The 22,933-nt window shown below is 57.0% G+C and overlaps 1 protein-coding gene across 2 annotated transcripts in view; it reads left to right on the top strand.

Moving 5' to 3' along the window:
- The window catches only part of ABTB2 (ankyrin repeat and BTB domain containing 2), a 168,555-nt gene that overhangs the window by 129,808 nt on the left and 15,814 nt on the right, over positions 1–22,933 (top strand). For both annotated transcript variants that reach the window (XM_046643376.1, XM_046643375.1), the window contains 3 exons: positions 18,558–18,710; positions 19,994–20,159; positions 22,802–22,891. In XM_046643376.1, coding sequence (XP_046499332.1) covers positions 18,558–18,710; positions 19,994–20,159; positions 22,802–22,891 — 409 coding nt within the window. The remainder of the gene's footprint in view (positions 1–18,557; positions 18,711–19,993; positions 20,160–22,801; positions 22,892–22,933) is intronic.

Below are 22,933 nucleotides of genomic sequence, written 5' to 3' on the forward strand. Positions count from 1 at the left end.
TCTGTCCATGGGGCTGGAGACTCGTGTGCCTGAGGGCTGAGGGAGCAGAAAGACTTGCCTTTGGTGTAGGAAGCCCTGTCTACACATGTTCCACCACACAGCAGGGTCCAGGAGACGGAGAGGGCCTGAGGGCTCCGCGCCCAACCAGAGGAAGACCTCTGAGCCCCTGATGCAGAAAGTCCCGAAGCCTTCCCAGTGCCCCGCCGTTGTCTTTGGATGGCATTGGGTCTTATCAACTTCCTGGTCGTCATGCCTGCCCCACAGCCAGGCCACTTCCCCAGTGCCTCCATGGTCACAAAAGCAGGCCAAGGTGGACTCCTGACCCGTGGTTCCTTAAGGACAGCCATCGCGGAACATCGGAAATCGCGGACAGACAGCAGACACTGAAAGTGGGCAGTGAGTGGTCCTGGAGTCAGGGACCTGGGCACAAATGGCAGCTCTGCCATTCATGAACCTGGACACCTTTGTGCAAGAGCTGAACCTCCCTGAGCCTCAGTTTCCTCAGCTGTGAGCGTGGGGCAGCAGGGGAACAGTTGTCAGGGTTGAAGCGCAACGTCAGTGTTTACTCTGTGCCGGGCACTATGCTGACTTTACGCATGTATGCTGACTTTACACATGTACGCTCATTCAGTGCACACACTCCTGGGAGAGGGGTGCTCCTCACAGCCCCACTTTACAGATGGGTAAGTGGAGGTTGAGAGCGATTCAGTGACTTGCCAAGGCCACACGGCCTCTGCTCATAACACTGCACGTACCATCTGTTGTTATGGGAGACATAAAGCAACAGTGCCCGGTACCCCCATGCAGTGGACCCCCAGGTCACACATGCACTGGATCCCCAGGACACACATGCACTGGATCCCCAGGACCCCCGTGCAGTGGATCCCCAGGACCCCCCTGCAGTGGATCCCCAGGACCCCCGTGCAGTGGATCCCCAGGACCCCCGTGCAGTGGATCCCCAGGACCCCCGTGCAGTGGATCCCCAGGACACACGTACAGTGGATCCCCAGGACCCCCTTGCAGAGGATCCCCAGGACACACGTACAGTGGATCCCCAGGACCCCCGTGCAGTGGATCCCCAGGACCCCCGTGCAGTGGATCCCCAGGACCCCCCTGCAGTGGATCCCCAGGACACACGTGCAGTGGATCCCCAGGACACACGTACAGTGGATCCCCGGGACCCCCTTGCAGAGGATCCCCAGGACCCCCGTGCAGTGGATCCCCAGGACCCCCGTGCAGTGGATCCCCAGGACCCCCCTGCAGTGGATCCCCAGGACACACGTGCAGTGGATCCCCAGGACACACGTACAGTGGATCCCCGGGACCCCCTTGCAGAGGATCCCCAGGACCCCCGTGCAGTGGATCCCCAGGACCCCCGTGCAGTGGATCCCCAGAACCCCCGTGCAGTGGATCCCCAGGACATGCTACCGCTGTGGCTGTCATTACTGGCATCACTATTAGACCATCAGTGTCTTTTTTTCTCTAGGAGCTGGACGGGACCCAGGTGGGTCACTCTGGGTCTAACACAGAACAAGCAGGCAGCTGGTGGAGGCCCTAGGTGTCCTGAAGGAAGACCTAGCAGGAAAATGGAATCTGAGCAGGAGCGCTGAGCCCCAGCTGCTCCTGATTTGTGGAGGGATTGTCGTGGTTGCTGGAGTTAGCTGGAAGGAGAAAGGGAAGGGAAACAGATGGCAGGGCTTGCTTTGGGAAGGCTCCTCAGAGTGCTAGACCAGCCTGGCCACCCAAGCTAAGGTGTCTGGGAGTGGAGGACAGGGCGCCTGCCTTGGACCTGCTGCCCAGGGCTGGGCTGTGTGGCCCTCTGGCTGTGACCGTGGCTCTTGGCCACGGGGCAGGCCAGGGAGGCACTTCTCTGTGGGCACTGTGCCCGGAGCTCGGGAATGCCCTTGTGGCTGCCCTCTGGCTTCCTCCTGGAGGATTCCAGCCCCTGAGCTCTGAACCACAGCCTCAGGGCTCTGCATGCCAGCATAGGAGCTGAGCTTGGATGGCAAGGAACACGTGTGTATGTTTAGATATCTCCTTGTTTAAAAGCCACACTGTCTGTGGCACAAAGAAATTGGTAGCAAAGGCATTTTTCCATGATTTACTTCAAGTGAGTGTTAGACACACGAGAAACTGGAACCACCATTAGGAAAAAAGAATCCAAACGTTTCAGGTTTGGGCACAAAAAGGAGGACACCCTGAAAACACCCAGGCTGGCAATCACCCGCAGCTCCCTCATGGCCTGGTTCCTGGCTGCTGAAGTGGTCCTGCTGTGCTTGGACTTACTCTGTGGGGCAGGCACTCAAATCCTTGGAGGCCTGGCTGGCCTTTCCTGGGGCCGTGAGCTGGGCTGCATGTCCCCTCAGGCACCACCACTCCGATGTGTCACCAGAGCTCGGGGGAAAACATCGCCTCGTGCAGAGTGGCTGGGGTGCACTGGTGCTCCAGGGAGATGCAGCTTTGCCTTCGTGAGTCTGGGGGTATCTGTCTCTCTCTCTCCCCTCAATCCCACCCCATTCCCTTGGAGTTCCTCCCTCTGTCCCCCATCAGGAGCGTGGGGAGCAGGTCCCCAGAGCCTCTGATTTCAGGTGTGATGGTGAGCGTGTGGCGCCGGAGGCCTTCTGTTGGGGGATTTGGCGGTTTGGGGATTTCTGGGTCTGTTTGTTACTACGTGACCTCTTCTGCTGTGAGCACGTGGGCCAGGGGCTCAGTGTGGCCACAGGGGTGTAGCCACACAGCACCGTTGACGGTGCTGCTCCAGTCTGTGCTCACATTTTCTGCTTTGCAGAAACTGCGCTTCTTCCTTCTGTTAGGCAGTGTGCTGCGTGCCCACGTCTGTGCTGGCAGGCGCGGGGACAGGCGTTCGTCCCTTTCACGGGCAGCTCCGTGGGCGTGCCCTGCTGAACCACCACTGCCCCTGCGCTGCTCGGGAGCCCCAGCACCTCTCTGTGAGGGGCTCTTCTCCCCCGAGCCTCCTGCTCCCGGGCGAGAGGGGAGGTGGTGGGAGGAGGGGGTGGTAGAGCAGCGGGAGCTCAGGGTGGCGAGCAGGGCAGCTTTCCAAGGGGCAAGAAGGCACTCTAGCTACTTCCATCTGCTGCCGCAGCCAGCCCGGCAGCCCCAGGGAGGAGAGCACAGGCTTCGAGCAGAGCCCCGGGCTCAGGTCCAGCCCTCCACACACGTGCCTCCAGCTCCTCATCTGTGAAATGGGGCTAAGAGATCCCACCAGGGAGGATAGAGTAAGGTAACACATACAGAAGTAGCCAGCTCTGCCTTTTAAAGGGCGTTTCTACCCACTTCTGTTTCTTTTGTGCCCAGATCAGCATGGTAGGTGCTAGCATCACCTCCATTTTACACAGGAGCGCACGAGGCTGGGGGCCCCCAGCTGCTAAGTGGCTGGGCGGAGATTCAAACCAGGTCTCTTTGACCTTGAAGCCCCTGCCCTTCGCTGCACCAGGCTGCAGCTTCCTCACCCACTGCTGCGACCTGGTCCTAAAGCTCTGGGACGCCCCTGGTGGGTCCAGCCTTTGAGGCCACCTCCTCCGGGCCGTTCCAGCCCCAGCTGCCTCTCCTCTCCCAGGACGCCTCCCTCGCCACCCTGGGAGAGGCTGCAGCTGGAACCTCCCTGCACCTCCCAGGATGCCGTCCTTGTCGGCAGGTTGCCTCACGGGCACCAGCGAGGCACGAGGCAGGGTCTCAAATACAGGATTAGTCACAGCTGTGGCCCTGCAGGGTGTGTCACCACCCGAGACCAACCTCAGAAAGTGAAAGAACTTGCTGCCAGTGACCCAGGGTTACCCAGGCGGTGGGGAGGGCTCCTTCCCCCGGGTCTGGAGGAGAATGGACAGCTGTCTGGCTAAACGTGGTCCTTGCTAGCCGTGCCTAGAGGCAGAGGGATGGGTAGCTGGAATAGGTTCTGGGCAGAGCATACCTTCTGGGTCATGGTCCTCCTGGCAATGAAGAGTTTGGAAAGTGGAGAGAAAGGCCACGTAGACGTGCAGGAGTGCCACCAGCTTGCCAGCAGATTGCTGGAAGAAAACATCATCGAGTGGGGTACACAGAGGGAGACGGATACCGTGCGGAGGGTGGAGTGGGCAGGAGGGGAGCCGAGCCTCTGCATCAGAACCTCAGGCAATGCTGGAGGGCCGGGCGTGCCAGGCAGCGTTCCCCAGTGCATCTGCCAGCAGTAGCAGAGAAGCCAGGCCCTGGAGTGGGAATAGTGGGAATGACAGTGGGCCGCTCGTCCACAAACTAGTCCATTTGCTTAAGCCTCAGGCCCTGGCCCTTCCCTCCCTCTCCCTAGTCCTGCACGGTGCCCTTCATGGAGGGGGTCTCTCTCAGTAGACTGGGGGCCTGCCAGCGTTCTGGACTAAGCCAGGAGGAGCCCGGAGGCCCAGCCAGAGTCTGGTTTGGGATGGAGCCTAGAAACATCTGGTGTCATGATTTCTCAGCCAGCTGGAGCTCTGAGGAGGGAACTGCTATTCAGAGATGTGCATTTGAGATCTTACTTACCACTGTCTGATTTTAGAACCTCACTCTGTCACTTGGTCTCCCCAAAGTTCAGGTTCTGTAGACAACTAAAGTTTAGTCTTAACAATCCCCCGGGAGGTATGAGGGCTAACTGAGTTCACATATGTAGCGCTTTTAGAACCATGGCTGGGACCCAGGCGATGCCAAGCGTTAGTGGCTCTGTTATTAACACGATTATTTCTGTTAGGCAGAGGGAGAGACAGCAAGGAGCAGTGTGGCAGAGCCAGAGAACAGGGGAACGTGGGACAGAATGAAGCTGCAGAGGGAGAGGGGCCTCAGGGGCCAAGGCGAGGAGAGGGCTGAGCCGTGGCCTAGAAGTCCTGCCCCAGTGGTCCAGCCCCAGTGGTCCAGCTGTGATTGGCTGCTTTATTTGCCCTCCCCTGACACGTCCCCTCTCAGGACCTGACCCCCGAGAGTGAGGGGAGCGGAAGGTCCAGGAAGGCCCTCCTGCGCTGCGTGCCCTGATGCCGTGAGGAAAGGCACTCCCACTAAGATCCAGCCAGCACCCCAGTCTGGAGCAGCTGGTGTGGCCCCACACCGCCAGGCAGTTCAGGAAGGACAAGCGGTGGGAAGTGCTGTCTTGATACAAACCTTAGTCCGCAGTTCCCGCAGAGCTGTTTTTGCCCAGGCTCCGGGGGCCTGCTCAGAGTGGAAGCCCTTGTCCGGGTGAGGTCCTATCGGGGAGACACTGTGTGTCTGGCCCCGCTCTTGGCTGCCCTGTTCCATGTCCTGCTGGCCAAGAAGTTTCCAGAAAGTCAGTGAACAGAACTTGGAAAAGCTGGAGTTGGCGAAGGTGTCGGCCCTTCTGGGTTCCGTCCACGCCTGTGCTTTGGATGCTGCCAGGGCAGGAGGAGTCCGTGAGCTTCTCTGGTCATCCTGGAGGTCTTCTCTCTGCTCCCTTCTAGCAGTATGCATGTCGGCATGTTGTTCGAGGCCTGTGTCCTCACTGGTAGGGTGGTGAGGAGGATGGGATGGCTGCTGGCGTTAAATGAAAGAATGCAGTACAGCACTTCCTCAGTGCCCAGCACATCACAGCTCCTCAGTAAGTGGTGGCTGCCATCCTCCTCCTCCTCATCCTGGTAATGGTCATCGACGTGTTGACATCCAGGATAGACTGTCTTCATTGACGTGGTATGGCGTTGCTTTAAATGTGGTTCTCAGGTGGCACCCGGGTTAGTAGCGTTACCACTGATGTCATCACTGATGCTTCTGCTGGTGTCACCAACATGACCCTTAGCACCACCACCACCACCAATAATGACGACGACGCAACTGCTGACCTTACTGCTCCTTACAGACACCGCCACCTCTGATCACAGCTGCGTCACGGAGCACCTGTTGAGTGACAGATACCTTCTTAAGTGCTGTACTTAGTTACTCGTATTTCTCCCTGGACTTCCTGGACCTCTGTTGATCAGTGAGGAAGAATATAAGAGGAGTCTAAAGAGTGGCTTATGTGATGGAGTGTCCAGCCTAATGAGGGAGGCAAAAACAAGACAGAAGGAAAAAAGAGCAAAACCCACCCGACAATCTAAGGGGAAGCTGGGATGTATGATAATGGGTTAGGTCGGCCCTCGGGCTCTGCAGCTCGCCTGGATTGAGTCCCAGCTCAGCCAGTTAAACGCTGGTGACCTCGAGCTTGTATTTTGGCCTCTGTGCCTCAGTCTCTTAGTACAGGAATAATAGTGCCGCCCACATAGGAGTGTTGTGGGTTTTAACTGAAGTAATAGAAATAAAGCACTTAGAATGGGGCACGTGGTGTGTGTCAGTGATTGCCATCATCATCAAGGGGAGCTTTGAGGAGGCTGGAGTAGGTGGAGGTGGCGTCGGGACGGACTGGGATTTTCACTGGGTCTTAAAGGACAGCCATAGGAGAGTGGGATGGGTGGGGTGGCATGGGCAGCAAAAGTCACAGAAGGACTTTAGTTGTTTCAAAGTGCGTATTTCATGGCAGAAACGGATCTACATTTTAAAAACACAGAATTAGGTGGGTTGGTTTGCTCTTAAGTCATCACTGATTGTTGTTTCTGTAGACAGATGCTTCTAGGTGAGGCTCCAGTGGGGAAGAGCACCCTCGGAGGTGCCCTGGCCTGAGGGGCACGCCCAGCCCTCCTCCACCAGCTCTGTGGCCCAGCAGGCCTCCTGGCCTCGTGAGCCTCAGTTTCCTCCTGAGTCAAGTGAAGATCCGAGCAGTGGCTACGTCCTAGGGGCTCCCCACGACCTGGGGAGATGCCCCCGACATAAGTAAGGCACACAGTGAGGAGAAGTGCCTCTTCCTTCCATCCAGATGCAGAAGGGGCCTGTCTCCCCTCAGACGAGCACTTGGCAGGAATAGGAGGCCCACGGCTAGGCAGGCGTGCGCTCAGTCTGAAGAACGGGGCTCGTTAATCTTTTGCTCAGCTTGCGAAAGTGTTTTCTTATCAAATAATAGAGATGATGGCAGTGTTGGTTTTATGCTACTGACTTGTGGTTCTCTTAAATACCATTTCAAGAAGATTTGCAATGTTAAGCTCTTTTCTCTCTTTTTTTTAACCCTCTTTGTGTGCATTAAATTTCCATCTGTTTACCCAAAATGGAAGTAAAAGAAATAAGAATAACTATTGGGTGAATTAAGTGCTTGCTTACTTGAGTCCCCGAGACTGGCGCAGCCAGTGACCTGTGAAGTGGCTTGTTCTGGTCCATGGTCAACACAGGGAGCTGCACCTCCCGCCCCGAGTCCTCCTCCACCATCTTGTCCTCTGTATTTTCTTCAGAGCACCTTCCTCCATCAGAAATGACCTTGCTCATGTATTTGGTAAGTTACTTGTCTGGCCCCCTCCTCACCCCACTAGAAGGTACGGACCATGGCTTGTCCTTGTTCCCACTGTGTCCCCAGCACACGGAACAGTCCCTGGCACATAGTAGGCAGTTACATATTTTCATTCAAATAATAGGCTGGAGAGCCTAAAGATTGGACTCTCTGCAGTCAGACCATAATACAGGGTCTCTGCTCTGCCATTTATTAGCTGTGTGGCTTTAGGCAAGTTATTTAATTTCTCAGGCCTCAGTTTCCCCAGCTTTAAATGGAAAATGTCTTGATCTACTTCCAGAGGTTTTTGTAAGGATCAAATTAGGTAACACATTTAAAGGACTTAGCACAGAGCAAGCTCTTCACACACAGCAGCTGCTATTGTCAGAGTAATTACTGTTTTCTTAAACCTATGGAAGGACTAGAGTAACTAAATTGTGTTTAATGCGTTAAATAATCAAAAACAATGGTGAATGTAAAAGTCACATCTGTTCAAAACGCGTGTTTTCTCCCCCCTCACGTACAGCTCCGTCGGTCCTGCCCTCAGTTCCCTCTGAGCTCAGCCCTGACAGTAGGCAGGAACTGGGTGAGTGACAGGAAGGATGAGGTGGACCAGATGTCACGAAGCAATAACCCAGTGAGGACTGTTTTGGACGGAGACATGTATAAACTTCAGATCTATCACGACCCCCTACCCAGGGATTTCAAAGAACTCTGAAAACTGGATTTCGTCCACTATGGGTTGGAAGAGCAAGCAGTGAGTCAGCGCCCTCTAAAGTTAACGGTGCACCATGCCCCAGGCCCCCTGCTTGGTGGTTTGGGCATAGAGCCTGCGCATGGTAGGCGGCCATTGCTGAGTGTTAAGCTTGGGAGTGACGTGATCTGACTTATTTTTACGTGGGATAGAAGCATCTAGACAGAGCTTTACAATTTACAAAACCCTTTAAATACACAACTCTATAGTAAATCCTCATAATGGCTCCTGGAGGTAGCCATTACCACTCCCATTTGCCGATGAGCAGGCCGAGACCTTGAGAGGGAAAGAGGGCACCCAAGGTTACAGCTGGGAAGAGGCAGATCCGAGCTCAGGCAGGGAATCAGATTATAATAACACAGTGAGTTCACGTTGTCGGGGGTGATATACCCTCCCACCTCTCAGGAGAGAGAGAGGACACCCTAGGAGCTGGGTCTCTCGTCAGCACCTCCTCTGCCCAGTGTGACTTGGGCAGCTCACTCTCAACTACACGGGACCTCTTCCCCCAACAGACTTGAGCTCGCTGGCTCTGGGTGGCCAGCCTGAGGATGGACATCTGTATAGCATCCGAGAAGGATTGGGCCAGGGATTTGGGGCAGGGAAAGGAAGTGGCAGTGCCAGATAAGGGGATGGAGACAGGACAGGATCCTGGCCCTAGCTGTTGAAAATTGTCTCCCCCACCCCCCACCCTGGGGCTGCCTATTGCGTATGACTTCCTGCCCCATTCTTGGGCCCACTGGTCCTCACAGAAAAGGAGACAACCAGGAACTGCCAGGTCTGGGGCTTCATGCATTTGGAGTGTTTTTCTAAGAGAGAGACAACAATCCCCTTTGTCTGTGGTATTGCCGGGACCCCAGGGAGCACCTCCGTGTTGGGAAGTCCCAACTCTAGAGGGAACTGAGTTTGCTTTCTTGAAGCAGATGGCTTCCGAGGCTGAGCATTGACTTCGCAGCCACTGGGGATGGGGGCAGGGTAGGAGTGCAGGCGATGACTGGAGTCTCGCTGGGCTGCTTTCTCGCCTGCTCTGACTTGCCCACCAGGCAGCTCTTCAGATTTCCCCCCTCCCACAGGACCAACTGCCTCTGACAGCTGTCTGTGACTTGTCCCTCTTTGCTGCTTTAGTATTTGAGATTTGGGGGATGAAGGCTCTTAAGGGACCCAAGCACACTCTCTGAGGCTTTGGGGCCCAGCCCAGCTCCCATTCCCTGCCAACTTCACAGCCTGAGGAGGCTGTGGGTGGAGAAGCTGGAGTTTGGGCAGAGTGGTGAAGTGGGCCCAGTGAGGCAAGCCTTTTCTCTGTCGTGTCCACCTTCCATCCTCTGCCGGCCAGTGGGCTCAGCATTTTATGCGTGGCAGTGTGGTCTCGTGAAAGACCCAGAATCTCTTTTTTTTTAAAAGCCAGATCACCATTAGCTAGCTGTGTGGCCCTGGGCCTGCGCCAAAACCTTGGTTTCCACATTGGTAACACGCAGACTCATAATTATACCTCCCTTGCAGGGTGGCTGTATCAGAGGGTCATGGATGCAAAATGGACTCATGCTTACTTGGCACATAGTAGGCCTGCAGCATATCATAGCAGTGTGGCTTTGCTGCTCAGAAGCCAGTGCTGGAGTCTTCCATGAGGCTGTGGTCGGGATGTGGGTGCAGAAAGCAGGCCAGGTCCTTGGAGCTGCACTGTCTTGGCCCCTGTCTCTAGCTGGATTGGAGTGCCCCCCCATCTATAGCTTGGGTCAAAGCCACTAGTTGTCAGTCAATAAGTTCCCCCTTACAAACATGGATCTCTATCAGGCCTCAAGAGCCCCATGCCCCCACCTCTTGCTGGAAGTTTCTGGAAACTCTTTACCTGACAGTCTGAATGGGTCATCTTTCTGTCTTAATGGGGTGGAGTGGGAAAGTGGGTGCTGCATGATTATATGCAGTTGAATCTAAACAGGAATACCTACCCGGTGACCCCAAACAATAGATCCCATCCCCACCCACTGCCCAGCAGGTGTCTCTGGGATAAATGGAGCAGGACAGCTAAGGCATAGGGTCCTCCCAACCTGCCTTGTTGGCAGAGGCCGATGGGTGGTGGCAGGTGCCCTCAGGAGGGGCCTGCGTTTGAACAGGTTGGAGGCCCTCGCCTGTCTGGCTTCCGTATGGTGAAAGAGCTTGTGGTCTCCTGTCAGCCACCACAGACGCTGCACATGGGTGTGGAAGGTGGGTCTCTTGCCCATGGCAGCAGTGAGCCCCAGAGGCGAGGCATGGCCCCTAGACCAAGGGAGCCGCACCCCAGCACAGTGGGGAGGGGCCTGCTGTCATACCGCCCCCTTCCAGGCGTGTGGGGAGCAGCGATACTCCAGCCTGCTGGACCAGCTGCCGGGCCGCCCTACTGGGGAACTTTGCCCGAGATGCGGGCCAGACGCCCTGACCTTGAGGGTGGCCAGCCCTCCCTGATGCGTGAGAGGGTGGAGTGGTGGCAGCCGCGTGCAGTCTCCACTGGGATCTCCACCATCTCGCCATGTGAGAGGCCACCCCGGAGTCAGGCCCAGTACCAAAGATGGGTGGCTCTGCTGGTCCGCCGAGGCTCAGGGCCACAGTGACATCTGTAGCGCCAGGTCGGCCGTTTGCCGCCCTGAGAAGGCGCCATCCCACATCCTCGCTGCTGTCCCGGAACCTGCCTCAGCCCCCGTCGGCCGAGCTCCCTGGGAACCTGTTCCTGGGTGGAGAATTCTCCTGCGAAGTGATTAGCTTATATCTGGGAAGTATTTTCTTTTTTCTGAAGACAACCATTTGCCAACACTCCAGCCAACTCAAGCCTCCAAGAATGGGAGATGAGACAGGTCCCCATCACAGGCTCGTGGCCTGACTTAGAACTCGGGAGCCCTGCGGAGAGTTCTGGAGTGAGGGCGGGCCCTGAAAACATGCCAGCGCCAGAGGCTTTGCCTCCAGGAGTGAGAACGTGCCACATCGATAAATCCCACACTGGGTTTCTAACATGGGTTTCTGCGCAGAGGGGCAGGAAACGTCAGCGAGCAGCCCAGCCTCTGCCTTCAGAGAAATTACGGTCTGAGGAGAAGCAGCAAACAGACCACGTAAATGAACAGAATGACCACAAAGGGGTACGTGCCCAACGGTGCAACCCTGAAGCAGAGTGGAGACTGCTGCAGGGCTCGCGGGCCCCCGCTGCCTGAGGGGCAGCCAGAGCAGGAGAGGTGGGGTACAGGGGCCCCAGCCCCCGGGTGACCAGATGTCCCACTGTGCTGGGGCGGCTCCAGCTGACGCCTGACATCCCAGTATGGTGCTAGTGGCACTCCTTTCCCTCTCAGAAGTGGTCCAGGCTTGGTGAGAAATTATGTGGTTACTGATCATCCCTAATATTCGTCATCCCTAAGGTGAAAGAGAGGCAGGGTCCAGGTAATGAAGACCAGGGCCAGTTGACTAAGCTAAGTGGCGGTGGAGTGTCCGGTTCAGGAGCTCAGATGCTGGGGCCCGCAGCCTGGGACCCAGTCCCAGCTCTGCCACTTCCTAGGTGCGTGATCTGGCAAGTGACTTCACCTGTCCAGGCCTCAGTTTCCCCATAGGTAAAGGGGATAATAATTGTACCCACTTCATAAGGTAGATATGAAGATAAATAAGTCTATAAATGTAAAGGGCTTCAAACGGGGCCAGGTCTTAGCAAACGTTCTGTACATATTTGTTGTTAGTGTTTTTCTGTTGTTCTTAGATCCCTGGGGAGCCAGGCCAGGACACCCCAGTTGTCACACAAGTGACATCCCGTCCCCTGCTCACTTTTGGGCTCCCATGGGGCCTGAAGGGCCACCACCGGGAGGAGGCAGGGAGCTCACCCACCGCTGACCCCGATGTGCTGTGCTCTCAGTTTATATCCACATGCATATCTGGGAAAGTGGAGGTTTGTGTGGTGCCTCTAATCTGTACCAGATGAGTCTCAATCGGAAAGCATATTTCCCCCACAGAGAGCCCTGAGCCCCACCTCTGCAGAAGTCTCCTGACCCCACGCGGAGCCTCTGCCACAGCTCAGCTCCAGGTTCCGAGGCAGCGGGGCTACCAGACAAGACAGGCCTGGGGGTCCAAAGAGAGGCGCCTGCCCAGCTCGGACTCCAGCCGGGCCAGAGTGTTCTGTGTACCGAGCAGTTCTAGAGAAATGTCCAGGATGTGAACAGGCTAGAGGTGCTTTTCCTTTCTGCCGCGGGTGGCATCTGCCATTGCTGGAACAGTGTCAGATTTATTCTCCATGGAAGTTTCGGCCTGGTGTTCAGCCATGGTGGCTCTCCTGTGGCGAGGGCCTCAGAGCTGACCTTAACCTTCCCAGGGAAGGCTCTGCTCCAGGAGCCATCGTCTGATTGGGAAAAGCTAGGCATCTTCACAGGCTCGTGACGGTGCACCCGCCAGCCCAGCCCAGACTGCACGCGGAGAGGGGCGTGGGAGCAGAGTGCCCACAGCAAGCCCCGCAGGAAGGGGGACTGCAGAGTGGAAATCACCCCATTCCACCCCTGTGCTTGGCATGGTTCCCGCTGAAGGTGGGGCAAAGTCAGTGGAAGAACTTAGGGCTGAGGGTGGGAGACATCCGGCGGCCCCCTCCCTCGTTGTCATCTCAGCTCTCCGGCTGGCCCCTGTGCGATTCCTTTCCTGCACTAGGGTGCTCATAGGCGGTGGGCTGAGCTTACCCGAGACACGGCGACCTCGTTAGGGAACAAGCCTGAGGCGTCACAGCCTTCCCCACCCTGGAGCAGGCCTGCGTCCTAGAGCCCTCTGTGCTCCCTGCCAGGGGTGGAGGTTAAGAAACGAGACCCCCGTTGTCCCAGAAGTGAAGTCAGGCTGGGTCTCGAGGCCCTGCCTAGTCGGGGTGCATGTCCCGGGTCTGCGTGAGTGCTCACACCCAGTACCTCATGGGTGGGCCAGAGTGGACAGACCTGCCGGCCCCAGACTCACAGGGGCAGAAGGCCTTCTCGTGCCTGGGGCTCAGTCGTGCGCCCGGCCTCCGAGTACAGACCTGCGCCCCGTCTGCCAGTTTGGTCCCCGCGAAGGCCCTGCCCCCTCAAGGAAGAACAGAGCCTGCTTTGAGCTGGAAATTGGAGGCGTTTCCTGTTCCCCGTTGTTAAGACACCGCTTATAGGACTGTAATCCCAATAAATCATATGCTTGCTGAGCGGGCAGGGTTTATTTTTTTTTCCAGGCTTCAGGGACCTCTTAAAACCAAGGCCTAAAGAAATTTATTCTCTTTCATTTGTTTAATGGGGAAAAATGGCTTTTGCAGGTCTGCTCCTGTCGAAGGGCCTTCTGAGACCACCGGCTTGATGGACTCAGGCTCATCTGTGTGATTCATTTAAAGAGAGATGAAGAGAAACCGAGTCAGAACCCACGGGTCTGATCTCCTTGTTGCCGCTGAACTGGGCCTGGGCCTCCTGGCCTCTCTTCCCTCCCCTCCCCTAGCACCTGAGAGGAGGTGTCAGGGAGTTCCCACCCTCTTCACGTGAAAGGCCAGTGTGCACTGCCGTGTTTCCTGGACTCCCCCACGTGACAACTCAAAGGCAAATGCTACCAGTCGATGGCCCTTTGAAGTGGCTTCGTTTGTCACAGCAGCGACCCAACCAGATGCGTTTGCATGCGTGTGTGTGGTGTTTTGTAGGTTCAGCCACCAACAGCAGTTGGGGCATGCGGGGGGTGCAGCTCCCTGGCAGTGTCCATGCCCACCCCTTCATCCCGTCACATGCTCATGCCCTGGCACCCTGGCTTCGCATTCCTTGTCGTCGCCCCTTCCCCTGTGTGAGGTCCTTGACTGCCCAGGCCCAGAGCCTGTCCTGCCAGAAACAGTTCCCAGATCACACTGGACGTCGAGGCTGCATTTGTGTCTGTTTACGAGCTGGGGTGGAGTGGGTGGCAGGCAGCTTGCTGGCAGGCTTCCGCAAGCCGTACGTGTTTATACTTGCTGGGCTGGGGGTGGGGCGAGGGAGTCAGCTGGACTTGAAGAAGGCTGGAGCCGAGGCATTTCACAGGGCCAGATTCCCACAGCCTTGTTTGCTATTATGTAGATAGTGATATGATGATAACAGCTCACCCTTATCAATAACTCACCATGTGCCAAATGCTGTGTCGAGTACTTTCTGTACAGACTTCTGCCGTCTTAGGAGGTGCCCATTTTGCTGGTGGGCAGCTGAGGCTGAAGAGGTGTGGCAGCTTGTGTAGGATCCCAGTCTAATTCTCTGGGATCCTCTAGAGGCCAGCCCGGGCCTCCCTGCAGAGCCCGTGCTCTCCAGCACTGCACCGTAGGTACAGCTGTGTCGTGTGGAGTCTGAAATACAGCAAGAGAGGTTCTCACAAAAGAGGATCGTTAGAAACCGCTGACTTGAGCCACCCCTTCTTTAATAGACAAACAGGCCCAGAGAGGGTAATGATCTCCCCAAGATTGCAAAGCCAGTTTAGTTGCTTCCAGGAAACTAGAGCTTTCTCTCAGTGAGCATGTAGTGTGGGATCCTCAGATCCCTGGGCCAGGAGTGTGCATGCAAAGCATATGCCACTCTAGAACCGGTCAGACCGTGTGCCACCAGGGCCAGAACCCCAGCCCCACGCCCACTGCTGCCTGCCAGCCCGGGAGCAGCCTCATCTTAGGGATCTGCTACGTTTGTCTAAGGCAGCAGTCCTCAAAGTGTGGCCTGGGGACCCCTGGGGTCCCAGAGGCTTTCCAGGAGCCCATAGGGTCAAAATTATTTTCATAATAATAAGATGCTATTTACCTTTTCACTCTCATGTTCTCCCAAGTGTCCTCGGGAGTTTTCAGAGGCTGTGTGACATGTGATAATGGTGTCACATTGATGGGATGTGAGCTTGTGCATTCAGATGTTGTGACATTTGCTGTTTTAATTGCTCATACAGTAAACAGCGACAGAATAACACACGTAAATGAAGGCTCTCCGGGGGCCTCAGTAATTTGTAAGGGTGCAAAGGGCATCCTGAGACCCAAACTCTCAAGAACTGCTCTTCTGAGGTCCCAGACCCAGCAAAAGGGGAGCTCGGCGGCAGCAGAAGAGCCAAGCAAAGGGGGCTCCTTCAGCTCTGGCCCACCTGCCCTCCTGCAGCCCTGCGGACCCTGGCACCCCGGCACCCGGCACTGAAAGGCTGAGGGCCCAAACTCAGCCTGGGGGAAAGGCAGAAAGAGGGAAACAGCCTTTTTCTTTGAGAAGGCACAAAGCAGAGGGCCCTGGGGACAGCACATAACGTCGTCGGTCCTCGCCTTGCTCCTCTGGAGCCCTTTCACCCTGGAGTTAGGACACAGTCATGGCCAGTGCGGATGGGAGTTTTTATAGGGAGTTTCCAGAAAGTCCAGAAATGCAGGCCAGCTTCTCGGCATGCCCAACAGGACAGCTGAAATTACCGGAAAGGAAATAGTAGCGTGGAACCCACAGACCAAGGGAAGGATGTTACCGACAAAGTCCGTGAATTGCTCGCCATTTTACCTTCCCATGGGCCACAGGCCAGGGAGGTGGGTAGACCGAGGAGAAAGGCTTGAAGAGATCAGTTTAGGGGCTGGCATGGCCTTGTTTTCAGACAGGTGGCACCAGCCACCGCCCCAGAGGCAGAGGATCAGTCTTATCCCTGGAGAATTTCTGTATGTTGAGAATATCAATCAGTGTTCAATTTGGGAAACAAGACCCATCCTGGGCGCCTTGAGAGGAAGGGAAGCAGGATCAGTGGAGGGCTCAAGGAGCAGGTCAAGACTGAGCCTCCAGGAATGACTTCAAGGAAAGTGCAGTACTCATTCATCAGGGGCTGCTCCCTCTGAGACAGCCCCTCGGGAGTTGCAGTTCAGGTTTGGAGCTGGAATCAAGAAGTCTTCGCTGTTGCTTTCAATAGCACAGCCACTGCTCTGAAGCACCCAGGAAGGTGGAAATGGACACTGGAAGGCTCTGCAGGAAAAAGAAAGGGGCCTCATGTGTCATGACCTGGCTTGCCGGCAGAAACAGACAAAGGAGACACTGAGGTGGTCTCCACCTCAGGTCTATTTACCAGATCTCATGCAGCTGCATCTTAATGGTGACACCTAATCTGCATCCAGAGCTCCAGCTGCAGAGGAGTCTGGGAAATGTAGTTTCTGGCTAACTTTCTCCGTGTCTCCAGCTAAGATGGTAGCCTGGAGGCTGAATGAGCCAATCCCCAGGGTCTGCCCACTGAGGTATCAGTGATGCCTTCTTTCATGGCCAAGATGTGAGAGACACAAAGCAGAAGAATGAGTCACGGCCCCTACTGATTAGACTTCACAGTTCCCTGAGTCCCCTCGGGGACTTGTCCTGGGGCAGTGGGGGGCCACTTAGAGCTTCAGTGGCCACTCTGGGCACTTGGTCTCGGCTGTGGGAAGAACGGCAAGTCCACGAACTCTCTTCTTGTTTACCCTTCAGTCTGCAGTGCTGGTGGTTTTGATAAAAGGCTTCCCCTTGGATCAGAAGGACTGACAAATGGAAGTGTATCTCTGAGCTTGCTTTCTAGCGTTGTAGTGTAAGAATGGTGAAATTCAGAAATATTGTGGGGGACTTCAAATGGGCGTTTACAATCAAGAAAGATCCTATAAACAGAGGGGTAATTCACAAATGAGTTGTTGGTCCTTCCTAGATCCTACAACTTAGCGCCCTAGAGTCCTGACTTCCCACCCTAATGAGTCAGCACTGTGCCCTTGAAAATTATACACTGTTTTTTTCTAGGTAGAAACATGACTAGCCCAGAGCCGAAAACTTGGATGCCTTATACTAAGTTCTCGGCTGCGTTATACTCAGCCGTCCTTGCAGTCATTCCGCAAACGTTTGTTGAGGACCTGTGGTGTCTAGGCCCCATGCTGGACATATTTTGGAGAATGCAGAGAAGAGGAAGGCATCGTTCCTGTCCTGAGCAGAGGAACAGCCTAGTCAGGAAGATGAGACACATTCACTGCTGGAAGACAGAGTTGTAAGGGATCTTGGAGCAGGAAGAGAGGGGATATAGGAAGCCTTCTGGAAAGAGATGGCGTTGGAACTGAGCTTGGAAGGATAAGTGGGATCTGGACAGGCTGAGATGAGAGCTGGTTCATTCTCATGAGGAGGTGGGAACCGGCAAGGTTGCCTTGAGCACCACGAGTGCCTGGGCTGGGGCATCCTGGTGCAAGGTGAGCCGGGCTGGGTGGGTGAGGGGTCCTCGAAGGCCACCACTGGCCGGGCTTTCCTGCCCGGGCCACCTCACCACACCGACCAGTGCTCAGTGCGCCAGCCACAGGACTCAGACCCAGATATATTTTTTGAAGTGACAGAACCAGGACATCAAAAGAACTCCAAATGAATCACCTCCAAGATCCCGTGTAATTATTTTGTTTAAAAAAATAAATAAAGCATCCTTTGCCTTCAAGGAGAGAAGCTTTTAACACTTTGGGAAACCTGAGATAGGTGGCCTGAGGACGGAGTCCGGGGCGCCGAGGACACAGAACGGAGGTCCTTGCACAGAGCAGGCTGGGGGTCCCCTGAGTCAGGACCCGAGGACTGGCCATCGGGGCCTCCGCATTGAGCTCTGTGACTGCGGGGTGGTCTCCTGAGGATGGCTCCACGGCGGGAGATGTGCCAGAACTGGTGGACGACAAGAGGAGAGCTGCCCTCCATACTGAGCAGACCCTGGGGGGGGCGGGTTGGGATGGGAGCCTGGGTGGCAGCACCTCTGTGTTGCTGAAGGCCAGGGCGCTGGGCACGGCGCGTGTGAATGGCGCCCCCTGGTGACACTTGGACTACCTCGTGAGGGGCTCCCTGGAGCTTGCTGCTCAGAGGCCTTGCTGAACGGCCTTCCCTGCGTCCGTCTACTGCCCCAGCCGTGGCCGTGGGTCCTTGGAGTTACATGGGCCCCTGGGACCCTTCCTCCTCTTAGGACTTGGGGTGCCAAGCTGGGGCAACCCTGGCCCGCCACGGAAAGCGACGTTAGGCCACCTCAGCCCGGGGGCTGGTGAGGCAGGTGTGCTGTCAGGAGGCGCGTCCGGGGTGGCGGGTGCCGTCTCACTGGGCCTTCCACAGCCTGGGGAGCAGGTGTCACGCCGTCTCACAGACGAGGGAAACAGGCCCGGGTGTTCACAGCAAGGAGGGAGCCACTGTGCATGGCTGGAGCCGGGCTCAGTTCACCTCTTTGCCCTGCGCCCTGCTACCCAGGAGGTGGTCTCTCCCCTCTGCAGAGAGGGGCACCCAGAGCCCCCATCTGAAGTCTTTGGAAGGGGCTGGAGTCCCCAGTCCACACACTGGCAAACCCCTTCTTCCACTGGCCACTGAAGGCCCTCGGTTCTGCGCGTGGCCCGTGACGGGAATTCCCTCTGACCCGTGACAAAGTTTCTGTGGAATGGGACAAATCAGGGTCCCTGTGGGGGAGGGTCGGGACCTGAGGGTTACGGGTGACCCGCCTCCGTGGCTGCACTCCAAGCGTGCGCGTGCTGAAGGGGCCCCTCTGCCCTCTGGGAGCGCCTGGCCCGCCTGACCTCTCTCTGCTGCCTCGCAGGCCCTTCCTGCTGCTGCCGCCTCTGATGGAGTGGATGCGCGTGGCCATCACCTACGCAGAGCACCGCCGCAGCCTCACCGTGGACAGCGGCGACATCCGGCAGGCGGCTCGGCTGCTGCTGCCCGGCCTGGACTGTGAGCCCCGGCAGCTCAAGTACGGAGCCAGGGGGAGACCTGGGAGGAGTGAGGCAGGAGGGTCCCGGCTTCCGTGCCCAGCCCCCCGCAAACCTCCCGGGGGCCGAGAGAGGGAAGCCCACGCAAGCCTCAGAACCAGCCGCCCTGGGCCTTGGCCGCTGTGCTGTCTAGGACGCACGCAGAGCACACACGTTTGGATTGGGCAGGAGAGCTCTCACGGTCTGACTCTTTGGGCTGTTTTGGGAGTGAGCAACAGAAGTGGGCCCTCTCTTTCCTCTCTTCCCATGATTTCCCCATTTTCCTGAGTACTCCTGGGTACAGGCACTGTGCTGAGCCCTTCCTTTTGATGTGCATTACCTTAGTCTTCGTGACTGTTTTAGAGAAGAAGGGGCTAAAATACCCGTATTAGATGGAGAAGCTGAGGATCAGAGAGGGACACTAACTGGCCTGAGATACTCAGCCGGCAAAGTGGCCACGCCCAAATTGGAGCCCAGGTCCACGTAGCCCCAGCCTGGCTCTTAACTTCCTCCACCCGTGGCTCCCTTGTGTCGGACTGCTCTCCTGAAGTCGTTGCAGAGAAGGTTCCCTCTGGCTGTCCTTTTTTGACCCTCTGCCCAAACCCCAGTTATGGCGTCCTCTGTCTCCATGGCAAATGGAACCACATTCTGGGACATGAACTTTCTGTGCTTTGGCGCAAACATGGCTCCAGGCTGAAGCCACCTACTGGAAGCCTGTGGTGTACCCTGTATAGACGCACCCTGTGTAGACGCAGGTTTTGTCTGTGACTCTCCTTGGCAGGATGCTTGACTGCAGTGGGACTCTGGGCCACTCTCCACCGTCTCTCCTGAACTTCTGGGCCTCACCAGGAGGCGACAAGGGGAGACGATGCAGAGCCAAGAGCTGGAACTTGGCTGCAGTGGTGTTCTTTAGACTGAGCGTGGCCTTCTCCAGGCAGAAAGTGTACAACCAAGCGCTGTGGCCTGAACCCCGGCCAGAGCCTCTCCTCCTGGGGCAGACCCCGATGGATTATTGTAGACGGGACTTTGTTTCCTGACATTTGACAGCTCCCAGGAGCTCAGAGACCGTCTTCACGTGTTTGTAGATCAGAAGTGTGTGCTCTTCATGTCACTGAACGTGACAAAGCCAGATGATCAGATAGAAGTTCCCAGTCCTTCCCCCCCCACCGTGCTCACGCCACATGTCCGCCTCTCACAGATGTGTCGCGTCCCGTGGAGAGGCAGCGTCCCAGCAGAAGGGGTCCCCACACAGCCACACTCACACACCCGGGTCTCTCCTGCGCAGGCCTGAGTGCTGTTCCAGTTCCTTCCGGAGGCTGGATGCCCGAGCGGCCGCCGAGAGATTCCACCAGGACCTGGGATTCCGCATGCTCAGCTGCGGCAGGACGGACCTCATCAACCAGGCAATTGAGGCCCTGGGCCCGGACGGGGTTAACACCATGGATGACCAGGTACGTCCTGAGAGCTCCGCTCGTCAGGCTTAGGGACCTAAATCGGGGATTCGTGACTGCCGGAGTTGGTGGCAGGGCCCTTCCCGTCCCAAACGTGAGACCTGCTCAGCTCTGTGCTTCTAAGAGGAGGGCTGCCTCCTGAATTCTGCCCTGCCTGTTCCAGGTGGGGTGTCAGCTTGAAAGCTTCCCTAGGACCCCATGGAAAACCTCTGTAACGGGGAGCTGCTTCCCCTCCCTGGAAGGCTGGAGACTGTCCCAGATGGTGCAGGGCTAGGAAGAGGCCAGAGGAACCTGCTTGACCTCAGGCTGTGGATAACGGTCGCTAAGACTTGTAGGAGAGCGTCGTGTGGGCCTGCACCGCGCCGGCCGCAGAGACCCCGCCTTCAAGGGGTGGGCGTCCCAGCGGGGCACAGATGCTGAGAAACGTGAGCACGTGAAACACAGAGAAGTGCTCAGGAGTAGGAGGAAGCCAGAACGGGACGTGTGGGAGGCGATTTACAGTTGTGCGTAGTTTGACTTGAGTCTTCTGCTTGCTTTGTGTGTCTCGCTGGAGCGGCCGCCGTCGCGTCACACTTGCAATGCCCAGGCCACGCTCTAAGCGCCGTGCACAGGTGCGCGCTCGGCTCTGCCAGCAGCCCTGTGACATAGCTGCTGTCATTAGCCGAGTGTTGGCTTGAGGAAGCTGAGCTCAGAGACGTTGGTTTCCCTGGGGTCACCCCACCAGCGGGGAGCAGAGCTGCATTGGGAGGACCCGGGTAGCCTGACCCGGGCTTTTGGCCGCTGCAGGATGTCCGGTTTGTTCATCGGGCGCTGTTTTGTGAGGACTCGCGGTGGGCGATGGCGCTGTGGTCTACGAGCCCACATAGCAGGCTGGGGCACAGAAGACAACTGCGGGTTAGGGAGCGCTCCCGCGTATGGGGACAGCGCCCTGCAGGGCGTGAGGAAGCGCCCGGGGACCACGCGGCCAGAGCGGGCTTCACAGGCCTCCTCCCGGGGCGTGTGAGCTGAGGCCAGGGGGCGCGTGCAGGGACGGGGGGCCGCAAGGCTGAGGGGGCTGCTGCAGAGCTGTGACAGGCTGGGTGGCAGAGGCACCTCTGTCAGCTCAGGTCCCTGGGCTGTGCAGGAGCCTTCATCCTGGGGGAGGGCTCTCCATCCTCGGTGGCACAGGGGTGGAGCCCGTGGCCTTTGCTGTAGACAGACCTGGGTTTTAGTCTGCCACATCATAGCTGTGCAATCTCAGACTGGCTACTCTACCTCTCTGAGCCTCAGTTTCCCTGCCTCCAACACGGAGGATGGTAGTCCCCGCCCCACAAGTTCTTGTGAGACTTTGCCGCTGGCACACAGGCGGTGCTCACTAAATGCACATTCTCGCCTTGTGGCCCGTGTGCTGGTGACGATGGCGTCCCTGCAGCTGTTGACCAGACTCCTTATGTCCCTGGGTGCGCACGGGGCCAGCAGGGAGGAGCAGTTCTCCTCCTAGGCTCGCAGCCTGGTTTAAACTCCGAATTGTGTCCAGATGTGTGGCGAGAAGAGCAGTCAGGCGTGAGCAGGGGGATGAGCAGTCACACGCTCTCTCGGTGGCAGCGGCTCTCCTCCAAGAGCCAGGCCCTGCCTGCTCCTCACCTCGTGTCCGCAGGGCTCTCTGGCCAGCGGTCCTCTCCCAGGGTCAGTCTCAGGCCGTTTCCTTATCTCTGGGCATGAGACAAGGCTTGATGAGGTAAGGAGATCTTGTCTACACACAAACAACCTAATAAATAACACCGCAGGGCTCCAGACACACGCGCCCCAGCGTCCAGCTGCGGAGTAACGCCTTCCGCGCTGCCTTGCTGCTCCTGGCCACGGAGGAGGGCTCCCGGCAGGAGGCAGCCCCCGGGACCGCCCACCTAACCTCCGGGAGGGCCTGGGCCCGCTTTCGGAAAAGCTGACACCCAGTCACGAGAGACGGTCAAGTCAGACCCTCCTCCCTCCGGAGCCCCTCGAAGGCGAGCATCGCTGCTCAGGGCGCCTGGCTTCTGTCCCACTGCTGCTTCTCGCTCGTCGTCTGGCCTTGGCAAGTTAACCCCTGTCTCTGCTCCTCATCTGTAAAATGGGAATGATGGGCCTCCCCAGTAGGGTCTTAGGTGCTGAAATGAGAGAGTGCAGCTAAGGGACTTCACACCGTGGGTGAGGATGTGGCCGTGAGACGTGATGTCGGAAACAGAGTTGTCAGGTATTCTAACTAATTAGCTCTTAAGGCGAGCTTCCTCCGCACTGAGCCCCGTGTACAGAGTAACTCATACTCTACAACAGTCCTGCGAGGGAGATACTGTTCCTCCCGTTGTACAGATGAAGACACTGAGGCACAGAGAGGTGCAGTGACTTGAATCAAGTGCACAGCTCCCGTGCAGAGGTGTTCTTTGACTGAGTCTGGCTGTGGGGCCTGTGCTCCTCACCTCGTGTCCTGCGGTGCTCATGGAGATGTCCCTGCTCATCCTTCTGGTGTCGTCTGTCCACGGGGCCTAGGAGGGCCGTCTGGCCGAGCACAAGGCACAGGGTTGCTCAGGATGAGCGGCCGGGTGGAGTGGGCTGGGGACCAGGCCTGTGGGATACGCGTCCCGTGCTCTGTTTCCAGACGGTGTAGCGTCTGTGTTTGATTCACATAGGGTATGACGCCGCTGATGTACGCCTGTGCTGCTGGGGACGAAGCGATGGTCCAGATGTTGATTGATGCTGGAGCAAACCTGGACATCCAGGTGAGTGGGCCCAACGAGCTGCACCTTGGCCCCAACCCAGCA

Source organism: Equus quagga, chromosome 17 (genome assembly GCF_021613505.1).
Source record: "Equus quagga isolate Etosha38 chromosome 17, UCLA_HA_Equagga_1.0, whole genome shotgun sequence".
NCBI classification, from domain to species: domain Eukaryota; kingdom Metazoa; phylum Chordata; class Mammalia; order Perissodactyla; family Equidae; genus Equus; species Equus quagga.